Below are 27960 nucleotides of genomic sequence, written 5' to 3'. Positions count from 1 at the left end.
TTGGCTCTCTCACCGAACTCAAGCAATTCTGAGCGTCGGATTCAATTATTATACAATACAACAGTTAAACTGTCATGCACGTTATTATCGTTTTTACTGTCAATTCTGATATAATTTTTATCCTTATAGTTTTGAACAAACAATCTATTAAATTTTACGATTATTACCACAGACAATTAATGAAGTAATTACTACGTACATAATTAACAAGAAAAACAAACAATTTTTTTATACGTATAAAATTATTACTGATTAAAATTAAATGAGTCGTGCGTGAGTTACGCAGTAACTTTGCTCAAATACTTTTATACAGTTTTTATTTCTATCTAAAGTAATCAAGTTTTTAATTAAAATTCTTGACTACATTACAATTAACTGCATTTACTTCATTAATAATAATTAGTTAATCGTTATCACAACAACTAATCATTTATTTAATTAACAATTACTTACTAAACAAGTTGGGTGGAAAATAACCTGATTGCTGATGTGAGTTATACAAAGTGTTCTACCCCATATTATCAAACTCTTAGAGGTAGGTAGATCTTTTAGAGACAAGTAGAAAAGTCCTGTACCATTTTATACAATTATCAACCGTTATTGAGAAAAATAAATTAAAATGTCTAGCGTAAAAGCGATAAAAAAGCTGCAAGTGAGTGAGCGCGACATACGATGGTGCTATTCGCTTGTCACGCTTACTTACTCGCAGCTTCTTTAACGCTCTTACGTTAGACATTTTAATTTTTTTTTTCTCAATAACGGTTGAGAATTTTGCAAAATGATATAAGACATTTCTAATTGTCTCTAAAAGACCTACCTACCTTCAACGTTTGTCGCGTTTAGACTGATACACCCTGCATATAGGGTGTCTGCAATCAAGTAAACGTAATTTTAATGGCACGTAAGGCTTACGAAAATAAGTAGAAAAATTCTATATTATTTTGTTATCTAGGCGTTAATAGTAGAGATATAAATGTTTAATAATCGAACATTTTACTACTAGTTTTAAGCTGAAAATTAGTGCCTTTTCCATCGCGCGATTTTTTTTACGCAAGGATTGGACAATTTCTTATGGAGAGACGAGCAAAGACATGCGGACGAGATAAACAAACGAACGAGAACGTCTTGCTTATCTAGCCCGCACGTCTTCGCTCATCTCGCCACCAAACCACTGGTCCAATCCATACATTGGCCAAGTCACTCAAGTGGGAAGATACCGCATGTTTCGAGCGGCTTGTTTCAAAAATTGTTTTAATGTAATAACAGACGACGGCGATATTCACTTATCGCGCTCACTTACCCGCAGTTTCCTTGTAGCTCTTACACCTGTACGTATTAATTTTTTTCTCAATAACGGTTGACAATTTTACAAAATGGTATAGGACTTTCCTACTTGTTTCTAAAAGACCTATTTACCCCTAAGAGATTGATAATATGGGGTGGGACACCTTGTATATCTCGTATCAGTAATCAGATTATTTTCTACCCAACCTACTTGAAACATATATGTTACAAATACACCAACACTGCTTAAGACATATGAATGAACAATTAACACTGTATATTACATCGCAGATATACTATAATAAATACGATTATAATTTCATATTTTACATATCGGTAAACTACCGGTATAATAAACGTGCCGATACGTTAGCCAAAGCGTCGGCACAAATTAACACGTGTAAGTATTGTAGTTAAATCGGTTTAGAATCACAGCTGTAGCGATTTAGGTGAATTACAGGGTGTCTTGGTGCAGTGCTGCAGCTTGTCGTTTAGCCGACCGTGTCATTTTGACACGTGTGTGATGCGTGAAACGCAAGCGCAAAGCAGTCCATTCCAATCATCAGTTATCTATTTCGCGCGCAACTATCGCGTGCATTTTGTGCTCGAAAAATCTCACATAAACCAATCAATAAAATCACGGAATCATTTTCAAGCGGTAAAACGCGCAATTATAACGTCGCAAGCTAAACGTTTCTCGAGAAGGAAAGAGAAGAGTCTCGCTTATGTGAGGTGATAGTTTTTCCAACTTTATTCACACATATGTTCACTTACATTATTTAGCCTGCATAAGCCAAACATAGGATTATGTAATGATATATTATATATTTATATATATATATATATATATATATATATATATATATATATATATATATACTTTATGTATATATATATATATATATATATGTCTCATCTCTTTCTTTTATAAATAATCAACTAAGGAATATCAATTTGTCTAGGACAATATTAATTGGCGGTGTTGTACTTATTTCGCATTCGTGGCTTTCCGAGGAATGTGCACATTTGCTTTTTCAACCGTAACAAAATATTTCGTGTTTGTATTACGCGGGCGTACAAAATTAATCACAAGATTAATCGCATGTACGAGCGCGCCATCATATGTATGTATATGCAGATGTATACATATAAGTGTAGAAGAACAAAACTAAATAAATAAGACAAATAATTATACATATACATATGTATATATAAATTATTTAGCTCCTTTAAAGGATTGAAAACAAAATCGGAATATAACTTAAATAAAAAGAAATTTTATGTAAAAACATAAATTATAACATTTACTTAAATTAACGACATCCAAACTGTTATTTACGTACGAGATGCATTGTTTTGCAATGTTTGAATATTATAAAATGTAAAACATAAAAAAATGTAAATTTAACGATGAGAAACTGATTTATAAGTTTATAAGTGTGTATATTAAAGGTAATTTTATTAGCAATAAAAATTAATTTTTTTTTCAAGACTTAACTTTTCAAAAAATTCTTTACTTGTTAAAAAAAATTAATATAAGTTTTAGATAATAAAAATATAAAAAGATTGCAATCAGCTTTCAATACTATGCTTCTTAAAAAAAATTTCATTTTTAATTTATCATGAAATTTCAAAGACAAATAAATAACTCGGTGCATTTATAATTTAAAATATTCTTTATAAATTTCAAGTTTTCATTTCTACAGCAATTTGTTAGATAATTGCGAAACACGAAATCCATCTCGTTCGTCACCATTGCACAAAGGCGTAAAAAAAATAAAAGAAACAAATTCACACGTATTTGAACTAGATATAATTGCATTAAGTTGGATCCCCATTAGTAAACTAGCGTCAATTTGTACATTTTCACTTCGCATACAGAGATTCTGACGACTTTAGTCATCAATAAATATCGTACTCGAGAAGAAAAAGAATTATAAGATAGATGGATATAACTATTCTAAAACGAGCAATATAACCTTTCTACGTAAGAATCTTTTACACTTATCGATAATCATCTTATGACAAAAATAAATAAGTGCGCATTAAATTTTTTTTCTAGTGTAAAATTATAATTTTGTACCCATATATACCTTATATATTTTTTATGTAAGTAAATTATCAATGTGTATATTAATATCTTTTCCAAATAATCTTAATTAATTTTTCTAACTTATGGACAATAACGAACATATAAATAAAATAATTTAATGCTATTCTTATAGAAAATATAGCTATTGTACATATAATTTTATTATGAATATCAATATACTAATTTATTTGAAATATTGTGAAAATACACAAACTATCGATGAGCTCTGAAACTCTCAAATGGCAAAGTGAAATGAGCTCATTGCACCGTTATCGCTGCAATATATTTACTAATGCTATCGCGAAATTGAAACTGATAAAAAAATAGAAACAAACAATAACGATAACAAAACAAACAAAATATTGTACGCGATATACTAAGATATACGATACTTATACATCTGCGAAAGTAAAATAAAAAATTAGAATGCATTGTATATATATATATATGTATATATATTAGATATATTAAATATTTGGCAAGTTCGAGACCTTAAAAACTAGTACACGTGAGTATGCATAATATCATGAATATTTGTAATCTGAGGACAATAATAGAAATCAAGAAACATTATAAAATGTCGATTGACGAAGAAAAATGTAACCGATTGTCGAGACATTATAAAACACGAAATTCAACACACAGACACGTTTAATTTAATAATGTAATGACACAGGACAACTAAATCGAATGTTGTAATGAAGCATTATTCGATCATGGTAAAGAAGCATGTGTAAACGTGTTTTATCGCTAATAGTTTTAAACAGTAGTAATAATTTCAAAATTGTATTGCAAAGTAATTTAAATTACAGAACTAATTTACTTTGATTCTTTCAATTAAATTTCTATTCCATTCAACTGTTATAAACACAGTCTAACATAGTAGATTAGGTCAAGTTTATTTTAGCAACTTTACCATGATCACGTGGATTCTCGATGTTAATCGTCCTTGAATTGACGATCTAAAGATAATAAAGATAAATCGCTAAATCGTACATCAAGGATACGAAAAAAATGCACATTCCTCCTTATGCTATTTTAAGTACTAAACTTTTGAAAGAACTTGACTAGATAAAATTAATTGTTTCTGTTCTCCCTTCGTGTCTTTGGTTACAAAAACTGTATCCGCGCATGCACATATAGTCTATATGTGTGTAAATGTTTCGTGTTTTTTTTTTTTACGTGCATTATACACATATAGATACATATATACACGTATATATGTATGTGTACAAATGACTAGGTTGTGAAGTTGAAGACAGGCATAATATAAATTCCTCGTCGACGACTAGAGCAGGATAGGCCCGACGCTCAATTGCGCGGATTACGTAATTAATAAATAATAATTTTTACCGTCCTTGCACGTATCTCCATCTTTGATTAAAAGGTAAATACCACTGATTGCATCGCGAAACGCTTAAATTCTGGAAACACGAAAAATATGGCACGTTTTGCAACTTGTTAAAAATTAATATAATAATCACTACTTGTGCGGACAGCCTTATTACGTAATTACAATTAACATTAATAATTATTAAATGCTGCAGAATTAAATCTTTGGATCCTAGTTGCTACACAACAAAAAATTAATTTCTTTTATTTAATGTTGAATTAACGTGTAGAAATTGCACTTGTGCTCATTAAATGTTCACTAAACGATAAACAATGTGACTTTGTGTACAATCCACTTTTCTTTCGCGCAATCACGTCGCAATATTATGGCCGATCGCAGCAGCTTCAGAAGAATCTTTTCCACCTGACTAAAGTGTGAAAGTTTTACTGCGGCAAATTATACGTTTCTACTACTATGTTTCATCCAACCAAGATGATTTCACTGCGGCTGGCTATCTGGCCAGACTACGATCAAAACTACCGATGCCTACTGTTACCAAACCATTAAGCAACGTGAAATTTGACACAACAATTAAAAAGTTAAAAGTTAAGTATTATTTTTTTTTATATTTTAAAAAATAAAAATAATTTGTAATTACTAAATAAAAGTATTAAAAAATATAAAATAATTTAAGTGTCTTGAGTTTTTTCTTTAGATAAACTACCTATATAATGTATGTATTAATATGTATATGACTTTAGTTATAATATTTGCTTGATTATAATTTTAATATTCATAAAGTAGATAAAGCGAATAATTTTTTACTTTCGTTTTCAGCCGTTTCCGAGCCTAACGAGTTATCGAGCCACTTCTGAGAAAACACCGATGAGAATACAGAAGCGAAGAAACCGAGATGCGTCTAACGCAAATAATAAGAACGGTCGATAAACGCATCAGGCTGGAATAACGAAAAAGGATCGCCGGTCTATCCTCCTTTGCGTCGACGGGATAGTTTCTTTGGTGGGGGCGTATTCGCACTAAGGAATAGGACTAGAGGTAATTCTTTCGACGCTGCTCTCTCTAATGCGTATCGTCGTGAAGGTCGCATTCGTGTCGATGCTCGTAGGACTGCCGGTGGCGTTCTGCTGGGCATTCGACGAGACGGAGATTGGAGCCGGTGCCTCGACACTGCCGGTCGAGGGGACCACCCCGGCGACTGCAGCCACGGCGGATGCGGTCGTCCCGACCCCGCCGAGCCACCCGTGACGGTTCTTCAGGTGACGCTTCATATGCGTGGTGCGGCTGAGCACTTTATGGCACACCGGGCACTGGGTCGTGCCTTTGTGCATATTCATGTGTTTATACATCGAGTCTCGATTCCAAAACGATTTACCGCAGAGTTTGCACGAGTGCGACGGCTGTTCGATGACCACCGTGTGTGAATCTAAATCAGACACAAACGTTCATGCTACGTCGTGGGCACGCGCGCGCGCGCGCGCGCACGCACCGGTTTACGCGGCTCTCGCGAAACGAAAGATACCCTACTTCCGGATTTCGTGTGAGGGACACGCTCTATCCGATCGCTCGTCACCTGTACCAGAGTACTCGAGACGTGAGAGCTTCGCGATCAACGGCGTAACTTTTTTACCGCGTAATTTTACATTCGTCTTATTAAAACCTATAATAAAATATATTGTTAATATTAAATATGTATAGAAGAAGAAGAAGAATCTTTTTCATTTATGCAATTGTACGTATATACGTATTTACCTAATACGTAAGCATCTTTACGTAAAATAACAGATTAAAATAGCAAAGATATCTAGACAGATTAAAATTTATTTTTATTTTTCCTTTTAATCAGTCCTATTGTTTTCATGTTTCAAATCAAGGAATCAGTATATGTATATGTATAAGTATATGTATATGTATATGCCCCGTCGTAGATCACGACACGCGACGCTGCGAGTACAAAGGTAATATTCGACGTTAAGAAGAAAATAGAGAAAACATTAAGAAAAATCGCACATCAGTAGCAAGCTACTTGTACACTCGGAAAAATCTCGTCTCACTTTCATTTTTCTACCTACTTTTCCACTCATTCATTCGGATCTGACAACAACAGTAGCAACAATAACAACAACAATAACAACAACAAATTTTTCTTTTGTTTTTAATAAAAAGAAAAAAGAAAAAAGTGCAACGCACACGAGACTTACAAAGGGGGAAAAGAGGAAAAGATAGAAAAAAGAAAGAGGGAGAGAGAGAAAAGTAACAGTAATCACGAAATTGGCAACACACAGAGTGGCGGTAATTGTAATACTTTCGGAGCGGTTATCATGCTAATGTCAACTATAAATATACAACGACATAATATGTATATGAACGAAAACGAAAATAAGAACCAACAACACGTATAAAATCTTCAATATTCATGCACAACGTGGTTCAGGGTGGGACCAAGTTCGTGAGTCGTGACTGAAAGCCAAGTATCAGGCTTAAGGTTCAAGTGACACGAGATATACTGCCAGTCGCATATTATGTGTAGTGAACCGACAATCATGTATTCCTTTACATCATTATTAATCGGGCGTGGTTAGACAGTAGTTTGTATGCTGCAATTTATAATGGCATACAACACATGAAGCGATATGTCATACGCGATAAAGTCGACTATTTTACTAATTATGACAATCGCGTCGTTTAACAAAACATTATTCACGTTTTTAACACATGAGAAATTCATCATATAAATATATCTTTGATGCGTTCCATGATGAAAGACATTTTACCATTACAAACGTTGCGAATATTTTATTAGAATGAATTCGATTAGGGCTCAAATTTAATTAAATCGTTAATCTAAATTACTTTACTCCCATAAGAATTATACTCATTCATCATTATATTCATTCGTCACATAAATTTGATTGCGTCCGCTAAAGATTTTGAATAATAATTCAGAAAAATATTCCATTGTTCCATGCAGTGAGAAAAAAAAACTTACGGAGCCTAATAGCTGCTCCTATTTATTTTCAGAAATACTTATATTTGCAAAGTTTAAAAAAAAAAAAAAAAATGCTACAACTTGGCGCACTTTTGTATATTTTACTGTGTTTATATGTATCATATAATACATAATATATGTCTGTAAACATCATTGCATTATAAAATTATGAAAATGCTGTAAAGTTAATCTTAAAATAATAAAAAAAAAAAAACTCGAGTGAAATTTGGGCTTAAAAATTACGTATCTGTTTTGCTGAAAAGCATCTCGATACATGAATTGAAAAAAAGATTATTTTTCTGGCTCCAATTCTTATTAGAATTGAAAATATTGTTATACGACGTATTAAAAATAACAGTAAACAGTAAAAAATGACAAAATAAATAAGTTTCTTTGTTAAAGTTTAATTTTAAGAAAAGTGTGTCTCGTGATTTTGTCTTCAATTTTCGAAAATCTGTACCCAATAACTATATACACCGAGAGTCTACTGTACACAGTTATAGATATTCTTCCAATTTTTTTACCACAAACAACTACGTTAATTATGCGACAAGATCGATCTATTAGTCTATGACCGACACGATTGCTAAGTTTTGCGTTGAGACAAACATCCACATAATTGAGAATTTTATATAGATGATACCAATGTAAATACTATCTCGTATGTGGACACGAATACGTTGAAAGACGACGGATGGATTTCGTGCCGGTTGAAGAAAGTTGCCATTCTATAATACACATACAGTATGGTGTACATACGTTTGACGAACTAATAAAATGGCTATTAGTAGCGTTCTGATTTCGCCAAGTAGTGGTGTAATCATGACATGGTAACCCCCTTTGTGCAATTAATCGAGATTGCTCGATAATACTTGGATTAGTATTTAATTAAACGTTAATTACAATCAGTCTGAATATAATGTTCCTCTAACACTTAAATACTGTAAATACTATTTGCATTACAAAAAAATTATTTATCCCATTTTATACTTATTATACATGCATATGTACATACATATATATATATATATATATATATATATATATATATATATATATATATATATATATACATATATACACAGGGTGTCTCAGACATAACGAAGGATACTAGCAGGATAGATAGAATTGATTGAGACAAGTAGAAAAGTCCCGTACCATTTTACAAAATTCTCAACCGTTATTGAGAAAAAAATTAAAATGTATAAATTGTATAGGCATAAGAGCGACAAGGAAGCTGCGCGTGAGTGAGCGTGACAGGCGACGGCGCCATTTCTAGCCATTCGCCTGTCACGCTCACTCACACGCAGCTTCCTTGTCGCTCTTATGCCTATACAATTTATACATTTTAATTTTTTTCTCAATAACGGTTGAGAATTTTGTAAAATGATATGGGGCTTTTCTACTTGTTTCAATCAATTCTATCTATTCTCCCAGTATCCTTCGTTATGTCTGGGACACCCTGTATATACACAGGGTGTTTGAAATAAGGTTTCCTTCCGGTAACTGTAGATAGATATTGGCAATACAAATCGAAAAGTCAGATATCATTTAGTAAAATTCGTAACCGTTACCGAGTAAGAAATTACTGAATTTTGACGAATTAGCGCGGAGCACATAATAAGTCAAGCGCGGCAGGTGAGAGCGGGTGGGCCTTAGGGAGAGAACGGGGGTGAAACGCCGTGCGACAATTGTGGGGTGGGGGTGGGAGGAGTCAACGCGTGGTGTGATAGACAATTGTCGCGCGGCGTTTCACCCCCGTTCTCTCCCTAAGGCCCACCCGCTCTCACCTGCCGCGCCCGACTTATTATATGCTCCGCGCTAATTCGTCAAAATTTAGTAATTTCTTACTCGGTAACGGTTACGAATTTTACTAAATGATATCTGACTTTTCGATTTGTATTCTCGATATCTATCTACAGTTACCGGGAAGGAAACCTTATTTCAAACACCCTGTATATATACAGGGTGTCCGCAATATTATTAGCAATATTAAAACTGTGGGTAGGAAATCAGATTTGGAGACAAAAAATCCTTTACGAATTTGTAAAATTCGTAACCATTATTGAAAAAAAAATTAATTTGTATAGCGCATGAGCGACAAGGAAGCTACGCGTGAGTGAGCGCGACAGGCAAATGACTAGAAATCGCACCGTCGTCTGTCGCGCTCACTCAGCCCACGCTTCCTCGTCGCTCTTACGCGTACATAAATTAATTTTTTTCTTGAAAACTATTGAGAATTTTTCAAAATGATACAGGACTTTTTTACTTGTCTCAATCAATTCTATCTATCCTCCCAATATCCTTCGTTATGTCTGAGACACCCTGTATACCCTGTATATATATATATATATATATATATATATATATATATATATATATATATATATATATATATATATATATATATATATATACCCTGTATATCTTGAATTTCCCTCTCGTTTCTGGAAGCATGGGAATACAATCCTGCATCAATCTATACCAAAAATCATTTAAAGGAACAAGTTACAGATTTATATCCACGAGAGAAAAAAATGCACGATTGTAAAAAAGTGATTAATAAAAATCTTTCAAATTATCGATTTTTGGTATTAAAATGGCTAATTGTTTAATTATAATAATTATAATAATCAATTATAATATATATAATACATACACAAAACAATGTTATTATAAATCATATAATAGCCATCATCAACAACAAAATCAATATCTATATGTATAATATATGAGATAAGTCACTTTGCATATACCTACATATAATATACATGTATTCAAAAATATAAAAATTGCATTAGAAAATTAAGAGAAATCTCACATAGAGGAGAAAAACTGCATACAATTAATTTGTAAAAAAAAACATTATTATTTTGTTTGTTGCGTCATCTTTATGACAAAATATAAACTTTTAACATGTTGAACGCTACGTGGGATTTCTTATTAATAAACATTTATACTAAATGTATTAGATTTGTAAAGTTTTTAAATATGTATGTGAATTTTAACGTAAATAAATTATATTTAAATATATAAAAAATAGATTATGGATATAAAAATAAAAAAGAGCAGAAAATTATATGTATAATTATACAAGGCGTTGACATAAGATTGCACCCCCGAAAACTGTGGGTAAGCAATGAAAATACAAGATGGAAAGTCAAGTACCATTTTTGCAAAATTCATAATTATTACCGAGTAATAAATAATCGAAAGTCTCACATTTTAGATTTTGTAACGTCGTGTCTTAGCTACTACGCTATGTGACAACAACAAAAGTAAAAACGTTATTGAAATTTGGTAATCTCTCTTTTAAGATCTCGGCGACTGGCGTTAATGCTTTGCGAAACTTTCAACTCTATCGAACTCTGAGTGATTCGAGTCACTTTTAATAATAAAAGTGTTTTTACTTTTGTTTCACGTAGAAGCTAACGTAAAAGCTAAGACACGACGATACAAAATCTAAAATGTGAAACTTTTGATTATTCATTATTCGGTAATAATTATGAATTTTGCAAAATGATACTTGACTTGTATTCTCATTGTTTTTACCCATAGCTTTTGGGAGCAAAACCTTATGTCAAACATCCCGTAAATGTATATGTATAATTATGTACGTATAAATTAATATAAATTTATGTATAAATGTATATTTATTTATTTACATATACAAAATGCATATAAATAAATCATATACATAAATCTATATAAAATTTTGATGTACAATATATTAACACGTTGGCTGTCACCGATGAATACGACATTATTCTGTCTCACCACGCCAATGCAGAGGGTATCATCACCGATAAACATAAATTTCTATTTCATTAGTAATATTCCAATAAGTCATCGACGATGATACACTAGCGTGGTGGGACAGAATAATGTCGTATTCATCGGTGATTTGACAGCCAACATGTTAATCTAAATGTTTCATTTCTCCAAGTAATATAGTTATTACTATATAATTCAGACTAGAAATAACTTTGTTGCCTTACTTATTTTTTAACAAAACTTTTTAAAATGTACGAGAAGTCAAAGGACTCGATTACTCGCAAAGCCTAGCTTGTCAAATTGATATTCTTAATTTATATACATGTAAACCAAAATGCAAGAAAATTCATCTACTTTACTAAATCTTATATGTATAAATATCTAGCGTTTTTTTATGTAATGTAGATTTCAAAACTTTACCAATTTCGAATATGGTGTTAAGATTTTTTTATACAGTCGATAATTTAAAAAATTTCAACTCCTTGTCATTCGCGTCTACGTAATAATTTGCTATCGTTCGTGAAAGACTAGTTGTGTCGTATTTCGTCAAAAACGTATGCTACGTCTATTGACGTCGATCATATATTTGTAACGCGATCCAATTTATACATTTATAAGGAATCTATGACCCTGCAGATCGCATTTCATCTCTCAAGTTTCTCTATAGTGTTTTCTTTTCTTCGTACTCGCAACATCCGCGGCCATTCGAATGTCATTACTTGACCCCGTGCACGTTCATCATGTGGCAGCGCATGGTGTACTTTCGCGTGAAAACCGTCTGACAGATCGGGCAAATCGTGTCGCCCCTGTGTATACTGCGATGATGGGCTAGGGAATCGCCACGATTGTAGGTTCGGCCGCAGACGTCGCACACCCAACGACCGCTTTTCACCACGTAGTGTAGCTTAGACCTGCGTCTGCCCCCGTCAAGAACAAGGTTTGTTTGCTGCGGTGGCACAGTTGCTGCTGCTGCTGCTGCTGCTGGTGGCGGCGGTGGCGGTGGCGGTGGTGGTGGTGGTAGTTGTTGCAGTTGCGGTTGATACTTCCCGTAATTGTGCTCTGATTCTGCGCACACAATCCAAAGTGTTTCCCATACACACACGATCTCATACTTTTTTTTATTGCAATAATATCGTCGTGCGTGAAGAGATGCTTTTCTCTGGATTTTTCTTGTCTTTTTTAAAATATTTTATTAATTTTTTGATTTATATTGGATGGCTCGTTAGTTCGTGATTACGGTTGTTTAAGTGTGTTGACTGTTGTTTCTTTCTTGCAGATAATGAAACAATTCCCATAAGCATACATCGATAGATTTTCTGTATAGTCAAAGAACTGACTAACTTAAAATATTGAAATCTTAAAGATTCGAAACAATAGATAATACGTATAAACCAAATTAATTTGTTCAAAATAATCAATCAAAAGTAACGAAAAAGATGGGAAATTATTATTAACATTTATGCGGCTCAGAATATCGTTAGGAGAAGTAACAAAAATAAATTTACAAGTAAAAAACCTTTATCAAACTACATAAGTATATCTGTTTAAAGGATGGCAAAATCTGAAATAAAAAGCTAGAGACCATGAAAGCAAACGATTTACGTTTTATACATATAAGATGTGTGCTTATACAAGTAAGATATTAATGCTGTTAATTGTTAAATATAAATATTGAATTTTAAATGATTAATTGTTACATTATTACGCTATATCGCACTAAATTGTGCCTCATTTTTAGCACGGATGAGTGATATAGTTGGTCTCAGGCCGTCAGGGACACATTTGAAAATAATGAGAGGGAACGACCCATCGTCAACTTTTTAAATTCATGAAATGTAACAATGTTGCGTTACTTGCGTTCTTAATTGTTGTGCTAATTTGAAATGACGGGTCGGTCCTTCATTGTATATCGTTCTCGCCAGCGCATTCTGTGTCAAGTATGTGTACCGTACATTGATACAATTGTCGGGATTTTGTGTTAAGAGCTCGTAACCAATGTAAGTAGGTCCCCATAAGCATATATTTAATTAAGCTTCCAACCAGAAACGAAAAGGAGAATTTTTTGGGAGTGCCAAAAAAAAAAAATAAATAAATAAATAAATAAATAAATATATAGTCAAAAAGCTTTGTGAATACTGAGACATGCGACATTATATCTCCTGTATATTAATAATAACGAAAAGAACTCTTCTGCAGTAAAACATGATTTTACTTTAGTAACGTTTTCGTGACAGAGCGATGTTTCAATCCACCAGGATACTAAAAGCAGGTAATTTCTCATTTTTGCTCATTTAATTTCCAATTCGTTGTTCGCTGCGCGCTATTATTCTAAATGTCCAATAATTAGATCGAGTATAGTTTTATTACTCGTTGTTAGATCAATTACCAAGAGATACAATTTTTTTTTCTTGTTTTCTTTTTTTCACAATTTGTTTTATTAGAAATTTGTACTATTATTATTCGAGAGCATCGAGTGCTAGCACTTGGAATAATACACAATGTACAATTTATTTTATATAAGTATATTGCTACTATAAACGTACAAAAACTCGCGACGCAACATCATTATAGACACATAATATGTGACACAACAACATTCCGACGAACATATATATATATACAAAACATATATCCACTCCAAGCTGATTTAATGTCAAATGTCCGATGTTCATGCCTCTATTTGAGTCATGAAATACATTGTAACACTGTACTGAATATAATTTATCTTTTTATTACACATCTAAAACATAAATATGACGTACGAATAAATGTATGTAACATATGTAACATACGTTGACATAAATTACAAATTAAATTCTAAAAACAATCATATTTAATGTGTATTAGTTAATGTGTAATAAAAGATTACGAATCCAAATTAAAAGTACTAAGAATTTATGAAAATCGACGATAACGACAATAAAAATTCTTTTCAATATACATGTATTTAGAGTAACCTTGCAGTGTTATATATTTTAAATGTTTCTCTAAACATTAAAAAAATAATGTATTATCATACATTCTTAACATAATACTTGTTTCTACATCATGGCACGTCACTTGAGTCATTATAAATTTCTTTATTTGTAAGTGATGTTTTTTTTAAATGTAATGTACAACTAATTTGGCAAGACTTTTTAAGCGTTTATGTGTAACAACATAAAAATATTTAAATTATTTATTTGTGAAATAATCTAATACCTTAAATCATTCTCTCTCTTGCTACTAGAAATTAATATTGACTATTGCAAAAAGGTAATATACATATATAAGTGTGCATTATATAAGCAATGTTTAATGAAAGATTTCTGTCATTTATTTCAATACTTATATGTATACTAAATATAGTCTTTGTGTATATTAATGTTTTTTCGTTATTCTTTACCTGGATAAAAAAGTTTTATCTTCATAGAATATCTTACACTTTTCATCAGTCTAAAATTAATGTTTCCCTAATATACAACGACGACGAGAAAGAAAAGAAACCTACTATTTGACAAGTGTAAAACAAATATTTTTAACTTTTGATATCAACATGTTCGCTGCCGTGGCAATAATATCAAGTAAAGATTAAGTATTTACGCATTGAAGTAACAAATATTTTCATAAAAGTAATAATGTATAAAAATCAAAATCTAATCGTCATATTCATGAGAATAAGGAGAGCTTAAAAGTTGCTACGGAGCAAAATATGAAAAATATTATTCGCTCAAGGAGATTTTGAAGGAACTTTAATCGGGCGAGATCTGATGCACTATGTTAAAGCAACGCAGACAAAAATGGGGCTTGCCAGTGCAATCGTTACAAAATGTAGTTACTTCAACGGGCCTGTTATTCTTTAAGACCGTTTTGTTGTTCTCGCAACATCGCTTACAAGCTTTCTTTACTTGCCTAGCCAATCCTTTTTTTCTCTGAATCTTATGACGTGACATGCTCCTTCTTACAGGACTTGAAGCTCTATCATGATGCTCGTCTTCTAGATAGTAGGTATCTAGATGGGATTTAGTAGGTAGACATCTACTCAGGTAGATTACCAATTCTTTTAGAGATTCTACAACAGACATACGATATCGTACCATTATACTATGTGTGTAATAATTTAGAATATGTTAAATATAATTTAGAAGTTAGACTCTCGTATCATTCAACTAGACTGAAATAGTGCCATAGTTCGGTTCAATACGTACCGAACATTAGCCAAACATGTTTTTCCTCCTTTCTTTTTTCCTTTTTTTTTCTTCTATTTTTGAACAAAAGCTTCGTTTATCAAATTCAACCAAGAGTGTATGTACCTCGCTTGTTCTTTCATTTTCAAATACTAACGTTGTACGATGTCGTTGTATATATACATTATATATATATATATATATATATATATATATATATATATATATATATATATATATACACACACACACACAGAGTGTATCATTCCATATTGACAAACTGTCAGAATTAGATAGGTCTCGTGGATACAAATTAATAAGTCCTGTGCCATTTTGCAAAATTTTCAATAGTTATTGAGAAAAAAATTAATTTGTCTAGCGCAAGAGCGACAAGAAAGCTACGCGTGAGTGAGCGCGACAGGCGACGGCACCATTTTTAGCTACTCGCCTGTCGCGCTCACTCACGCGTAGCTTCCTTGTCGCTCTTGCGCTAGACAAATTAATTTTTTTCTCAATAACTATTGAGAATTTTGCAAAATGGCACAGGACTTATTAACTTGTATCCACGAGACCTATCTAACTCTGACAGTTTGTCAATATGAAATGATACACCCTGTATATAAATGATATGATGTTTGTCGGCGTAAACGTTACTTTGACAGCGAACATATTAAATACTTGAAAAACTATCTCGGAAATAAATCCCCATTATTTGAACACTGTTGTGTGGGTTATGATGTGGATTAGATGTGTCAGTTACACCTTAGATCGTTCGATTTGAAGCCATTTATAATATCCATCAAGTGAAGAATATTTGGCCATAAATATAAGAACCAAACTATTAAATTATCTTCTCGCGACATCGAGATGTTCCATGTGCATACATAACGATCAACCTTGCGTGTGAAATAGTCGCGAGCAATTAAGTCGGTGACGGAATGTGGAAAAGAAGCCTGGAGGAGAAAAAGAAAGAGTCACGTCATCACTTTCGAAAATTTGACTCAACATCGAACACACTGAACGTATGCCGACGTTTATGGATGCGCAGCAAGTGTGCCTTCATATCGTAACTTCGACTGAAGATGCGCTGACAAATCGGACACCTGGTTTGGCCCGTGTGCAAGTCCTTGTGCAGTGTCAACGACATCGGGTGCTTGAAACCCTTCCAACAAATTCTACAGCGAAACAAGAGGCCGGCGTCCGCCGCAGCGCCGGACTGACCGTAATCGTCATCCGGGACGAGCTCGGCGACGCCGCTGGCAGAAACAGCGTCGGCGTCGTCGTCGCCATCCGCGGCACGTTCTACAAAGAAAATAACAAACACACAACGTCACCACGCATTATTAGCTACACAACGCTGACGAATGTTAAACACGCGCGCACATTCTCCCTTGACCAGAACCGAGTCTCGAGACACTAATTGTAAGTGGTAGCATCCCCATCGACTTTTTCCTCTCTCGTCGGACAAGTTACAACTTCTAGTACCCATCCCGTAAAAAATTACGTGACTGTTCATTGGAGAGGATTTCAACACCGTCACAACCATTTCAAACATTTCGAAGCACTTTTTGACAAATTTTACACGATAGCGAGATGTAAAGATTAATACCTACTTAATAATAAGTAGAAATCTTTGTAACTTTGTCATTTAAAACAACATGTAATTTCTCGGTATCTATAATTCTTATGCCAAAATTAATGTATCGGTTAATAAAAGTTATTTGCAAAATATTTATTTTACAATTTACGTATGTTTTCCTCATTTCCCTCATTATGAAAAATTATATTAATATCACACATGTTAATAAATAATACAATTGTTAATGTTAATGCCGAGACATTTACGTTATAATACTTATATTATAGAATGTTTCTTGTAATATAAAAATATTTTTACGTAACAAAGTTCTGGAACATAATTTTTATATGAAAGTGTAAAAAGAAATTGGAAAAGTATAATATAAAAAGTGCTTCCAAATACATGAAAGGCGATGAAATCGTGTTTCATTTTTCTTGCCAATTCTTGACGCTTCTTTTCCTACGACGTGCGTGACAAGCGCAAGCTAAGTAGAGCAAGCCTAATCAGACAGAGGAAACAGAAGACACACGACACCATTGAAAAGAAATTCAGTAGCTCATTAAGCCCCCAGGCGTTCGAAAATATCAGAAAGAGATTTGCATCTCATGAATTTAAAATAAAAAAAAACATTTACGTGACATAGTTTTTAAGAAAAGCATAAAGGTTCTTAAAAATACTCTTGTAATTGACTCTTTTTATTGACACCTTGCGCTTCATATGCCTCGGTTATATGTATATTGCGAAAGTCATTTAAGTATTTAAAAAAATTACAGAAAAAAAACTCACTTCACGCATTAATCACGTAATAAACTTTTAAATTAAATACTTTTATTTAAAAATTAATTTATTTAAGGAAAGAATAACTCTAAAAAAATTTCTACAATTTCGAGTAAATAGAAATATTTTTCAGTAAAAATTGATATTAAATTTTTGTAACGAGAAAAAAGTTTTTGTTATTACTTATTGCGAAATTTGTGACAACATTGTGTTAATACGTGACTAATTTTCTAAAGAAATCCGTGATGCCAATAAAAATCCAAACACTTTGCAGAATAACCAAATATTATAATACTTTTTCAAAAATCTTTGAAATTGCGTAGAATCATCAGATTAATTGAACCGACGGTTACACGTTTGTTATATGCCGTTTTTGAAGCTACCTTACAAATATAATTAAATTAAATCGTGATAGCTGCCTTAATCTGTCTTAGAGAATAGAAAACTGCTATCTTTGTACTCGTTGTATCTTAACAAATGGATTATATTTATATCTAGATCTTCACCGTGACGAGATTGTATACAAGATCTTGAACAAGATCCTGAATCCACGTGGTAATTTTTTAGCTGATAAAACTGACGCATACGTTTGATAAGACTATATGTATGTGTAGAAAACAGTCTTGCATAAAAAGTCGAAATTAAATTGGCTTTATTTCACTGTAAGTGAAATAATAAACTGTTGGTGCTTTGTCGTTGCGTTAAACTTGCACGTTTGATTCATTTTATTTAACTATCTTAATTAAATGCTTGAAATATCAATATTCGCTAATTTTAATCTTATATAGCTTATTTTTTAATTGTTCTGTTATACATTTAATTCTTCAAAGAAAGTTAATAAAAGAGAGAGAGAGAGAGAGAGAGAGAGAGAGAGAGAGAGAGAGAGAGAGAAAGTTATATAAACGTCAAATTAATTTCGACTTCACTCTTGAGCGATAAGTGAAACATGTAATCTCGTGTGTAACTTACGGCGCATTTTCATATTGAATACGATTTGTACAAAACCATACTATTGTTGATCGCAATCATTAGTTTCAATCAACGTATTAATATAAGTGACGTACACTATTAACACGTACGAAATGTTTATAACCCTGTTTCGACAACATTCTAATACATAACATTACAAATATTATACTACCATGAAAAGTTATAAATACTAATTTAGTGCATTTTGTAAGAAGAAGTACACGTCGATAAAATGGTATGGTTTAATGAGGTACTAAAAACCAAAGTAAAAGAAGAACTCAAAAAGTACTGCTGATAAGTTCTTGCTTTAAACTCTTGAAAGAAAAAATTCACACAGTTGAGAAAGATTTAATAAAACTAGACATGTGACCGACACACAGCTACACGTTAGTCTTACTGTAATCAAAATTTCGAGAGCAATAATATTTCGAAGCGATAAATATTTAACAAAATGTATGTTATCGCCGTTAAATCGCTTCTTGTTAAACAGGTCGACTCGATAACTCGACGGAACTACCACCTGCTTAATTGCTTGTACAAAGAAACAAGAAGAGGCCAGCGTATATATCAGGTAATGTATATAAGCCGAGCAAAGCTCTCTCTGTCTGTCTGTCAATAATGGACCTGTATATCGAGGGTGTCTCACACCGATATCCACTCGTAGGCCGTACGATCGGTCCAATCGTGAAACGGACGGAACATTAGTCTTTTTTCGCTGCCGGCGTTAAGACGGGGTTGGTGCTAGGGGGGCGGAATGTGCGGGATTGCACGTATTTTGTGATAGTCGACGAAGCATGGCCAGCGGCATAAACAGGCATTGCAGGGCCAACATTTGAAGCGGGTCTGCCTGAGCTTGCCGCGTGACGTTACCATGCCGCGCTGCTTGCAGTGCACGCACACTTTCCCGTGGCCGTTTGCTTTGCTGAGGCTATGCGGCTGACCAGATACGTACGTAAACCCTCCTGGAGAGAAACACAGTGTTGTGGCCAACAACAACAACAACAACAAGAACAAACACAATTCTCGATAGGGCTAGGTCGGGTTAGTCAATTTTCTTAACAAGTAATAGGAGCGGTAGGGACATGCAGGCATTCATTAGTTATAAAGTTACGTAATAATGGGAAAAAAAAGACCTCCCCGTAAATCATCCACCGGACCACGATAAACCGTAGCGGCCCCGTCATAAACAGCAGCGACAGCATCAGCAGCAGCACCAATCCCCAGCACCAACCACAATAATCCCCCACAATTGCAGCAGCAGTAGCCGCTAAAAAGCCATGTCTAAAGAGTGTGTGTGTCTCATCGGCGACCTGATACACCATCGAACGTCTTTCTCATCGCGGTCATCATTGCTACATATATATGTATGTATGTATGTACATACACGCAAAAAAAAACACCGTAGGTACAACGCGGTTGCACCTACGGTGATATCACCGTAGCGTGTTAGCTTTCAATGCGCTTTTGCATTATTCCGACATCTTTCCCTTGAATCTTTTCAGAAAACAACTACAATGTTTTTTTTTCCTTTCCTTTCTCTTTCTTTTTATCCATTGTATGTCGGTAGGCTAAATTTGCTCATATCTCATCATTGATATCAATTCTTCTTCAATCAATATTGGAATATGCAGAGAACTTAGTCCACGTGAAGAAATGTCAAGATTAGCGTTTCCGAGATGTCTCGAATTTTTTAAATTCTGTTAAACAATCTTTTCATCTCTTCATAGATATCAAAATTGTTGTGCAATGGCATAAATAAGGCACAAGATATTTTAAACTGTCTTTTTTTTGTCGATCGAGAGGTTTTATCTAATTTTATTTTGTCATTAGAGCTTCCGAAGAAGACTGTCTTCTCAGTCATCACACCGAAACTTTCTACAATCCGAGAGAGAATTCCTTCCTTTGCAGTCGATAACGCTGAAAGCAAGGATGTTGCACGTAATTGCTTAGAACGCTCGCGTATCCAGTCTCTTGTATTTCTCGACAGTGAGCTCCGTCAATCTTTCACTGTGCAATTCGGAAGAGATTGATACCTACCCCAATTCGCGGGGTTCGTTTGTTTTCGTAAACGAAAAGACGGCGTTGCCATTATCGTAGGTTCGTTGCTTCGCTTTGCGATAAAGTGAATTCTAAGTTGCCTCACTCCAAATACAAAACTTTCACACAAGCACTCATTTGATGTGTTGATATGATACTTTTCCTCAATTTGCATCATTACTTTGACAGCACAAATCACGCGACAGTCACAAAATAATCAGCAAAACACTCGCGTACCAACGAAGCGCTTTTCAAGAACAAGTCTGCGAAATATAGAAATATCGGATCGCTAATCTTCCTACTTCTAAACTATAATTGGCTCTAAAACTATCGTTATAATCGACTTCAATGTCGATATTAATTATATTATGACATTTGTTTCTATCTCTTCGCGAGATAAACTGAATTTTATTTCACTTAAGATTTATAACTTAGTTGTGTAGATGTTAAAAATTGATCTTTAACAGCAAGTCATATTAATCGACTAACTTCCATATGCAAGGTGTTGTTTGAGTAATACGGTTCACAGATTTATGCTTGTAAATAGATGGATGCACAGTGAAGAATTCAATGAGCGAGAAAGATGACGAGGCGAATCGAAGCGAAGAGCAATGGATCACATTACGCGAAGACGTTAAAAATAATAACGTTGGCACTTGAAATGAAGGAACAAGCGTTTTGACGTCATCGTGACTACTAAATGAACTCATGCTTCTGCTTTAACGATCGTCAACTGAGATCTTGTATTACCTACCTGCCAAAACTTATATATCTCTTTTTTTTTTCGTCCTTTCTCTAAATACAAACACAAACTTTCAAAAAATTTCGATCAAGACTAAGTACGTTCACAATCTTTAAACTCATGAATCTTAAGAATAATATATCAATAGTCTTCCGAAATCTGTCAGTTTTCGGTTTATATGTATGTATTTTCTTTTCGTTCGATTTGTACAGATCCCAATTTGTATAAATAGTTGGTCAATTATGAAAAAAACGTATAGGAAATATTTTAAGAAAGAAGAGAAATTTAATCATACACAAAGATAATTAAGACTTTATGTATTTATTAATTTATCACTAATAAAACATTAAAAGCAAATTTTATCATCTTATAATTTAAACATTTAAATAACAGATCAATATCAAATTATAATTACTTTTCTTACGTTTCAGATTGTGAGCTTGATTTATTTACTAGCTTAAAATTTATCTTCCATTTGAAAATATCCATCTTTTTTCGCACGACTATGCATTTAATAAAGAAGTTATAAACACGAAAAAAACCTATTTACGTTGACGCTACTTCATATACAATCATATTCGAACATACCACAAATTTTAATTACCTGCCTACGCCCCTCTCCCCCTTCAACCGTTTAATTCCGTTTAATCAAGCTATTGTCACAATATCCATCTTCCTAGAGCACTATTTTTCCAACAAAATTATAACATAGATAGCTAATAACATCGGAAATCGACGGATTACGGAAAAGTATCGATTCAATCCTAATCGCTATATTTCCCATACGCATCTCCGTTTACCATATAGAGTTTTGCATCGTACACGGAGAGGAAGAATTGATTTTAAATTACCAAGTATTATATAAGGAAAGGTTACACGTGCATGCCACTGTCACCAGAGCACCACCACCACCACCTGACTACTTCAGAATTAGTTTGTATTCATACAAATGTATATATCTCGCGACACAGTAATGATTTTGCAAATTACCTTTAACATTACTCAATCTTGATCCGAATACAGCGATTATACATATTATACAATCGCAGGAAATTGATTCGGAAAAGATTCCAATAGGATATGCTGTTATACTGTTATGCATTCAAAATAGTGTTCTTAAAATATTAGGGTGCATATAATTAATATTCTTACATTATGTTTAATTGTGCATTAAAATTATCTTGAATAATTGATATTTTTTAATTTTTTAGTTGGAGAAATCGTCATATGTATATACGGTCAAAAGTTTACAATTTGGATCGAAAACTATTCATCTGCTCAAGCAATTATATTTAAAAGAAATTTAAGGACAAGAATAAAGAAATTAAATGTTGTATTTGTATACTTAGTATACGATCGAATTTCCTAAAAATAAATTTTGCCAAAACTTGCGACTAATATTAATTCCATTAATGTAATTCACACTATTTTAACATATGTATAAAAAATCGTATTTAAGATCTATACATACATGTATAAGATCGTCATGCAAATAAATCATATCATGTGTCGGTGTATGTGTACGTGTATGTGTATGTGTAATAGAATTTGCGCTGTACAAACGAATTTAATATTTTTACGAAATTGCCTTGAACCAGTATCGAAAGGTATTTCTTATTTTAGTATATACACAGAAATATGCTTATAGTTAGTGCGCATAAGGAATATAGTGGTGGCTTTAATCAAGTTATTAAAAAAGGGAATCTTGATGATTGTCGGCACACATACAGCACTTGGCAATGCTTACTAATATCTACAGTTCAACCTACACCCGAGTGCCTGTACCATACATTTACATTCAAAACACCATGCACTCTGTACGTTAAAGGTAAGTTTCGATTTAATTGGTGAAAATAAAAATAATCTTCCTTGTTATAGAGCAGAGAATGTAATCACACATATGTTATCATTAATGTTGAAAAATTTCCTCTCGATAATTCTTGCGAACCTGATTTCATTTAATAACGTTAAAGTATTCTGGTTTAAAAAAATAAATGGCAAATTTCACACATTATTGGAAAAACTAATGACGTTTTAATAACAATACGTATTATAAAAAGTTTGTTTTTAATTATAAAAACGTCACTTATATCGATTCTTCATTATACATATTTCCTTGTGCTAGTAAGAACCAGGTTCACAAAAAGGAAAAAATAGAATTAAGACCTGAAATCTTTTCTTGAAATATTCCTTGTTATCAGAATAAAAATTTTATTGTAAATCTATTATTGTATTACGACTATATACAGGATGTTTGAAATCAAATAAAAATTATTTTAGAGATAGGTATGTCTTATTGAGACAAAAAGGAAAGTCCCATACCACTTTATAAAAAATTGTCTACCATTATCCAGAAAAAAAATTTTAAATGTCTAGCATAAGAGCGACGAAGAAGCTGCGGGTGAGTGAGTGCGATAGGCAGATGCTCTTACGCTAGACATTAAAACTTTTTTTCTTAATAACAGTAAACAATTTTTTATAAAATGGTATGGGACTTTCCAATTTGTCTCGACAAGCCCTACTTATTGCCAAAATTATTTCTATTTGATCGCGGACATCCTGTATATATGTATATCCATCCTAATCGCTTCCTCTAATTATCATTTGTGTGTGTATACAAGTAATGCAAAGCTGCATAGCTACCAAACCATTTTACAGTTTGATGTGAAGAATCAATCAACTAACTACCCCTCAAACATAATAAGTCACAATATCACAACAGGAAGGATTCCCGTCTTCCTTCTTATTGTAATAAAAAATCATTTTTACTAAACCTTAATTCATGAAACAAGTAACTTTCATAACGCTTCATGTATCAAGGTATTTATCCTATTGTTCAGATTTTGTACCCACAGTACATGCAATTAATCCATCACCATTAAAGTTAGAATGCAGTTTCGTGTATCACAGAGCAATTCATAATTGAAATTAATTTATGAAATTCTCTTATAAATACATTAATATTCAATAAACAATCAAGTACATATAAGAGCACATTTTCTTAATATTTCAAAAAGATTGCAAACTTATTACTAATGGATCATGTGGATACAAAACTTTCAAGCTTGTTGCAGTGCCATTATTATTGGTATACGTATATTTCTTGTAATATTTATAAATGATTATAAATTGAAAATTTTTTGAAACTAAATTCAGTGATTAAATACCGAATTTAAATAAAAGTTATTTACTCTTTCTACATATATGTATATTGTGATGTAACTTGCGATTAAATATTTTATTTTACACTATAACTTTAATTTTTGACCGTAAAAAAATAATAATAATAATAATTATTATTATTATTATTATTATTATTACTGTTATATAAATTCTGCACTAAATTATAATTATTAATTCATTCAATTAGGTGTAATTCATAATGGCAAAACAACTTACTATATTGTATAATTTGTACGTACGTAATAAAAAAGGAATAATCACTTACCCTGTACTGCATCCTGTGTTGTCCTCTCTGACGAAGTACTTGGCTTAGATAGTAGGTGTCCTAAGAGACAAAAAAAAATCATCCAATTGCATGTGAGTAAACTGATATTGAAAATTGATTAAAAAAAGTAAATTAACAAGTAATTTGGTAATTTTCAAAAATTATCACGTACAAAAACACTTACCAACATCTGATTGATGTTTGTTATCCAAACCATCCGACGTCGACTGACTCGAGTAAAATGTTTGACTAATGTCCGGCTTCTGTTCATGATCAGGCGTAGTCGATGACGTGTCGTCTATAGTAATTTTATTTAACGTATTTTCGCCTATACTCTGATCTTCATAACTACAACTGCTACCATCTTGTTCCAAGTATTCTGGCATCTCAAGCTTCAAGTTCGGCATCAGAGGAATTATTTCGACTGGATCGGAGCCTGTCCCAGTCTGATTTTCCGACATTTTCCCGTCACAATCCTTTGCGTTAATTCCTGTTGAATTCTTTTCTGCACCGACACTCGTACTTTCTCGAATTTTTCTTCTTTTGTTTGGTGGCACTTCAGGTTGCAATTCAGTATGGTATGGCATCGGAGATGAAGGGGATTTATGTATTTTATTATCCATGGATTTACCTGAAGTGTTTTGCAATTGAACCTCAGGCTCGTTGGGAATTTCAATGTCATCCTAAAAAATGTACACAATATATACAAAGCCATAGCTTTTTAAACAATAACACTAAAAAAATAGTTGTATATGCATTACTATTGCATGGCGTTATTGTTTGAATATACATATATTCAATAGATTATATATATATATATATATTTATATAATATCTATTAATGTGTATAATCTTTTAATTATTTTCTCTGGTAATAACTTACTTCTATAAGATTGTCATCCTTTCCTGTGCCATCTGTAAGGCCCTGGACTGCCAATAATTCTGCAGTTGTGAGAAAACTTGCTAATTGTTCCTGAACAACGTTTACCTCACCTTGGTACATGAAATCGACCAGGGCAGCCAAATCATCGAATTTTACATTACGAAATATTATAACGGGATGCTGACATGGATTTTCCTACAATATAATAAATAACAGTTTAAAAAGATGCATATTGAAGTACAATTGTAATCATTTGACCAAAATTGCATTTACCTTAAACAAATCTCTGAAATATGTACTACATGCTGACAAAAGCATTTTATGTGCCCTGATCCTTTTGCCTTCACAGCTCAGAGTAACGTCTACAAGATCTTCATCTGTTCTTAATGTATCGAAAGCACAAGTAATGTGTTTCAAATAATTATTCCATCTAAGAGAAAACTGCTGGCTGGAACCCATTTTGCTGTTTTGAAAGTACAAGAAAAAGTTAATTGTCGAGTACCATTTGATTAAGAAAGATTAAAACGCTCACAACCATATGCACATATTTTATATATATATATATATATATATATATATATATATATATATATATATATATATATATATATATATATATATATAGTGTGCATGCGCGCGCGCGCGTGTGTGTGTGTGTGTGTGTGTGTGTGTGCGCGCGCGTGTGTGTGTACAAATTACAGATATAATATTACTATATACATATACAAAACGAGAAACTCGACAAGCGTCGACAGAAATTATGACAGGGTCCAAAAAGTTTTTTAAAATCTGAATTATTCGAAATTAGTTATTCAAAAACTTACCTTAAATATTTTCTCGAGAGATGAGATGCAAGGTAAACCAAAAAAATCCAAAGGGGAAAGAATAGCAGTCACGCGGGGCGAAGAGTATTAGGACAGTCTTGCGGGTGTGAAACCGTGTCGCGAAGCAGATCGAAGTGACGATGGAGGAGGTGGACGATTCGATCGCTTTATCGCACGGACACGCGAAAACCTTAAACCGTAAATAGTGCAAATAATCGAGTTGGCCGCGTTCTCATGGCACCGTAAAAAGCAACACCGTCAGGAACCGCACCGTAACACTTGCGTACTTTTTCGCGTTCCCCGTTCCCTTTTACTCCTTTTTTTCCTCTTCTATCTTGCCTCCCTGCCGTCCTTCGTTCGCTCCTTCTCCTTCACTCGTGATTCCGTACAATCTCGACCAACGTGTCATCAAGCAAGTGCATCGCGACCTCACGACGTGCTATGCAATCGGAGAAACTCACTCACGAACGAAACCACGTCGTGTTTTCTTCACAATAAGCGACACTTCGCAAACGAATGACAGCTGGCGGCCATTTTCCGTACAGGGATACGCGTTGTGGGATGCGCGAAGAAGCCCCCCTGTTTCTTCCTTGACGACCTCCACCCCAGCGTCGCGTACGATTGGTGAGACGTCACGTGATCAAACATGCGCGCGAGCTCATAGGTCTGTTCTTAGTCGCTGCATTGCTTAACACATTACACAAATATACTTTCTTTCACTCTAACTTACTGCGTCTAGTCAAATCAGCGTGCAACGACTGAGAACAGACCCTATGCTTGACCCGTTTCAGGGTCTAAACCGCCAAGTTTAATTTTTTACTGGAGAAAATTAAGCAAATTTGATCAGAAATTTATACCTAACTTTTTTTTAACACCGTAAATTGATAAGGTATAAAAATAATAATATATTTTTAACGTTCAATTTCTTATAATTTTTTTCAAGTATTGCATGTTTCGGGATATCGATTAAAGATATATCGCATGTATATACTAGAGAGTATATATTGCATATTTTCACTATTATAAATATTAGAATATATTTTCA

General features: G+C 33.1%; 1 protein-coding gene across 6 annotated transcripts in view; it reads right to left on the bottom strand.

Annotated features, from left to right (window-relative positions):
* The window catches only part of LOC139102175 (protein tramtrack, beta isoform), a 35367-nt gene extending 7834 nt beyond the window's left edge, over positions 1-27533 (bottom strand). Inside the window, exons 1-7 of one of the 6 annotated variants that reach the window (XM_070655897.1) lie at positions 27203-27508; positions 26916-27105; positions 26365-26554; positions 26092-26286; positions 25393-25891; positions 25209-25268; positions 65-6153 (exon numbers count right to left, since the gene is read on the bottom strand). In XM_070655897.1, the coding sequence (XP_070511998.1) occupies positions 5747-6153; positions 25209-25268; positions 25393-25891; positions 26092-26286; positions 26365-26550 (1347 nt within the window). In that variant the 5' untranslated portion in view covers positions 26551-26554; positions 26916-27105; positions 27203-27508 and the 3' untranslated portion in view covers positions 65-5746. Of the gene's footprint in view, positions 1-64; positions 6154-11649; positions 12556-14121; positions 15542-25208; positions 25269-25392; positions 25892-26091; positions 26287-26364; positions 26555-26915 lie in introns of those variants that run through there. The other 5 variants (XM_070655896.1, XM_070655898.1, XM_070655899.1 and 2 more) reach the window with 5 other exon arrangements.
* Between the last annotated feature and the right edge of the window lie 427 nt (positions 27534-27960).

The sequence above is a fragment of the Cardiocondyla obscurior genome, linkage group LG04, assembly GCF_019399895.1.
Source record: "Cardiocondyla obscurior isolate alpha-2009 linkage group LG04, Cobs3.1, whole genome shotgun sequence".
NCBI classification, from domain to species: domain Eukaryota; kingdom Metazoa; phylum Arthropoda; class Insecta; order Hymenoptera; family Formicidae; genus Cardiocondyla; species Cardiocondyla obscurior.
Note: the sequence above shows the minus strand (reverse complement) of the source record. Positions and strands in the feature narration are given on the sequence as shown.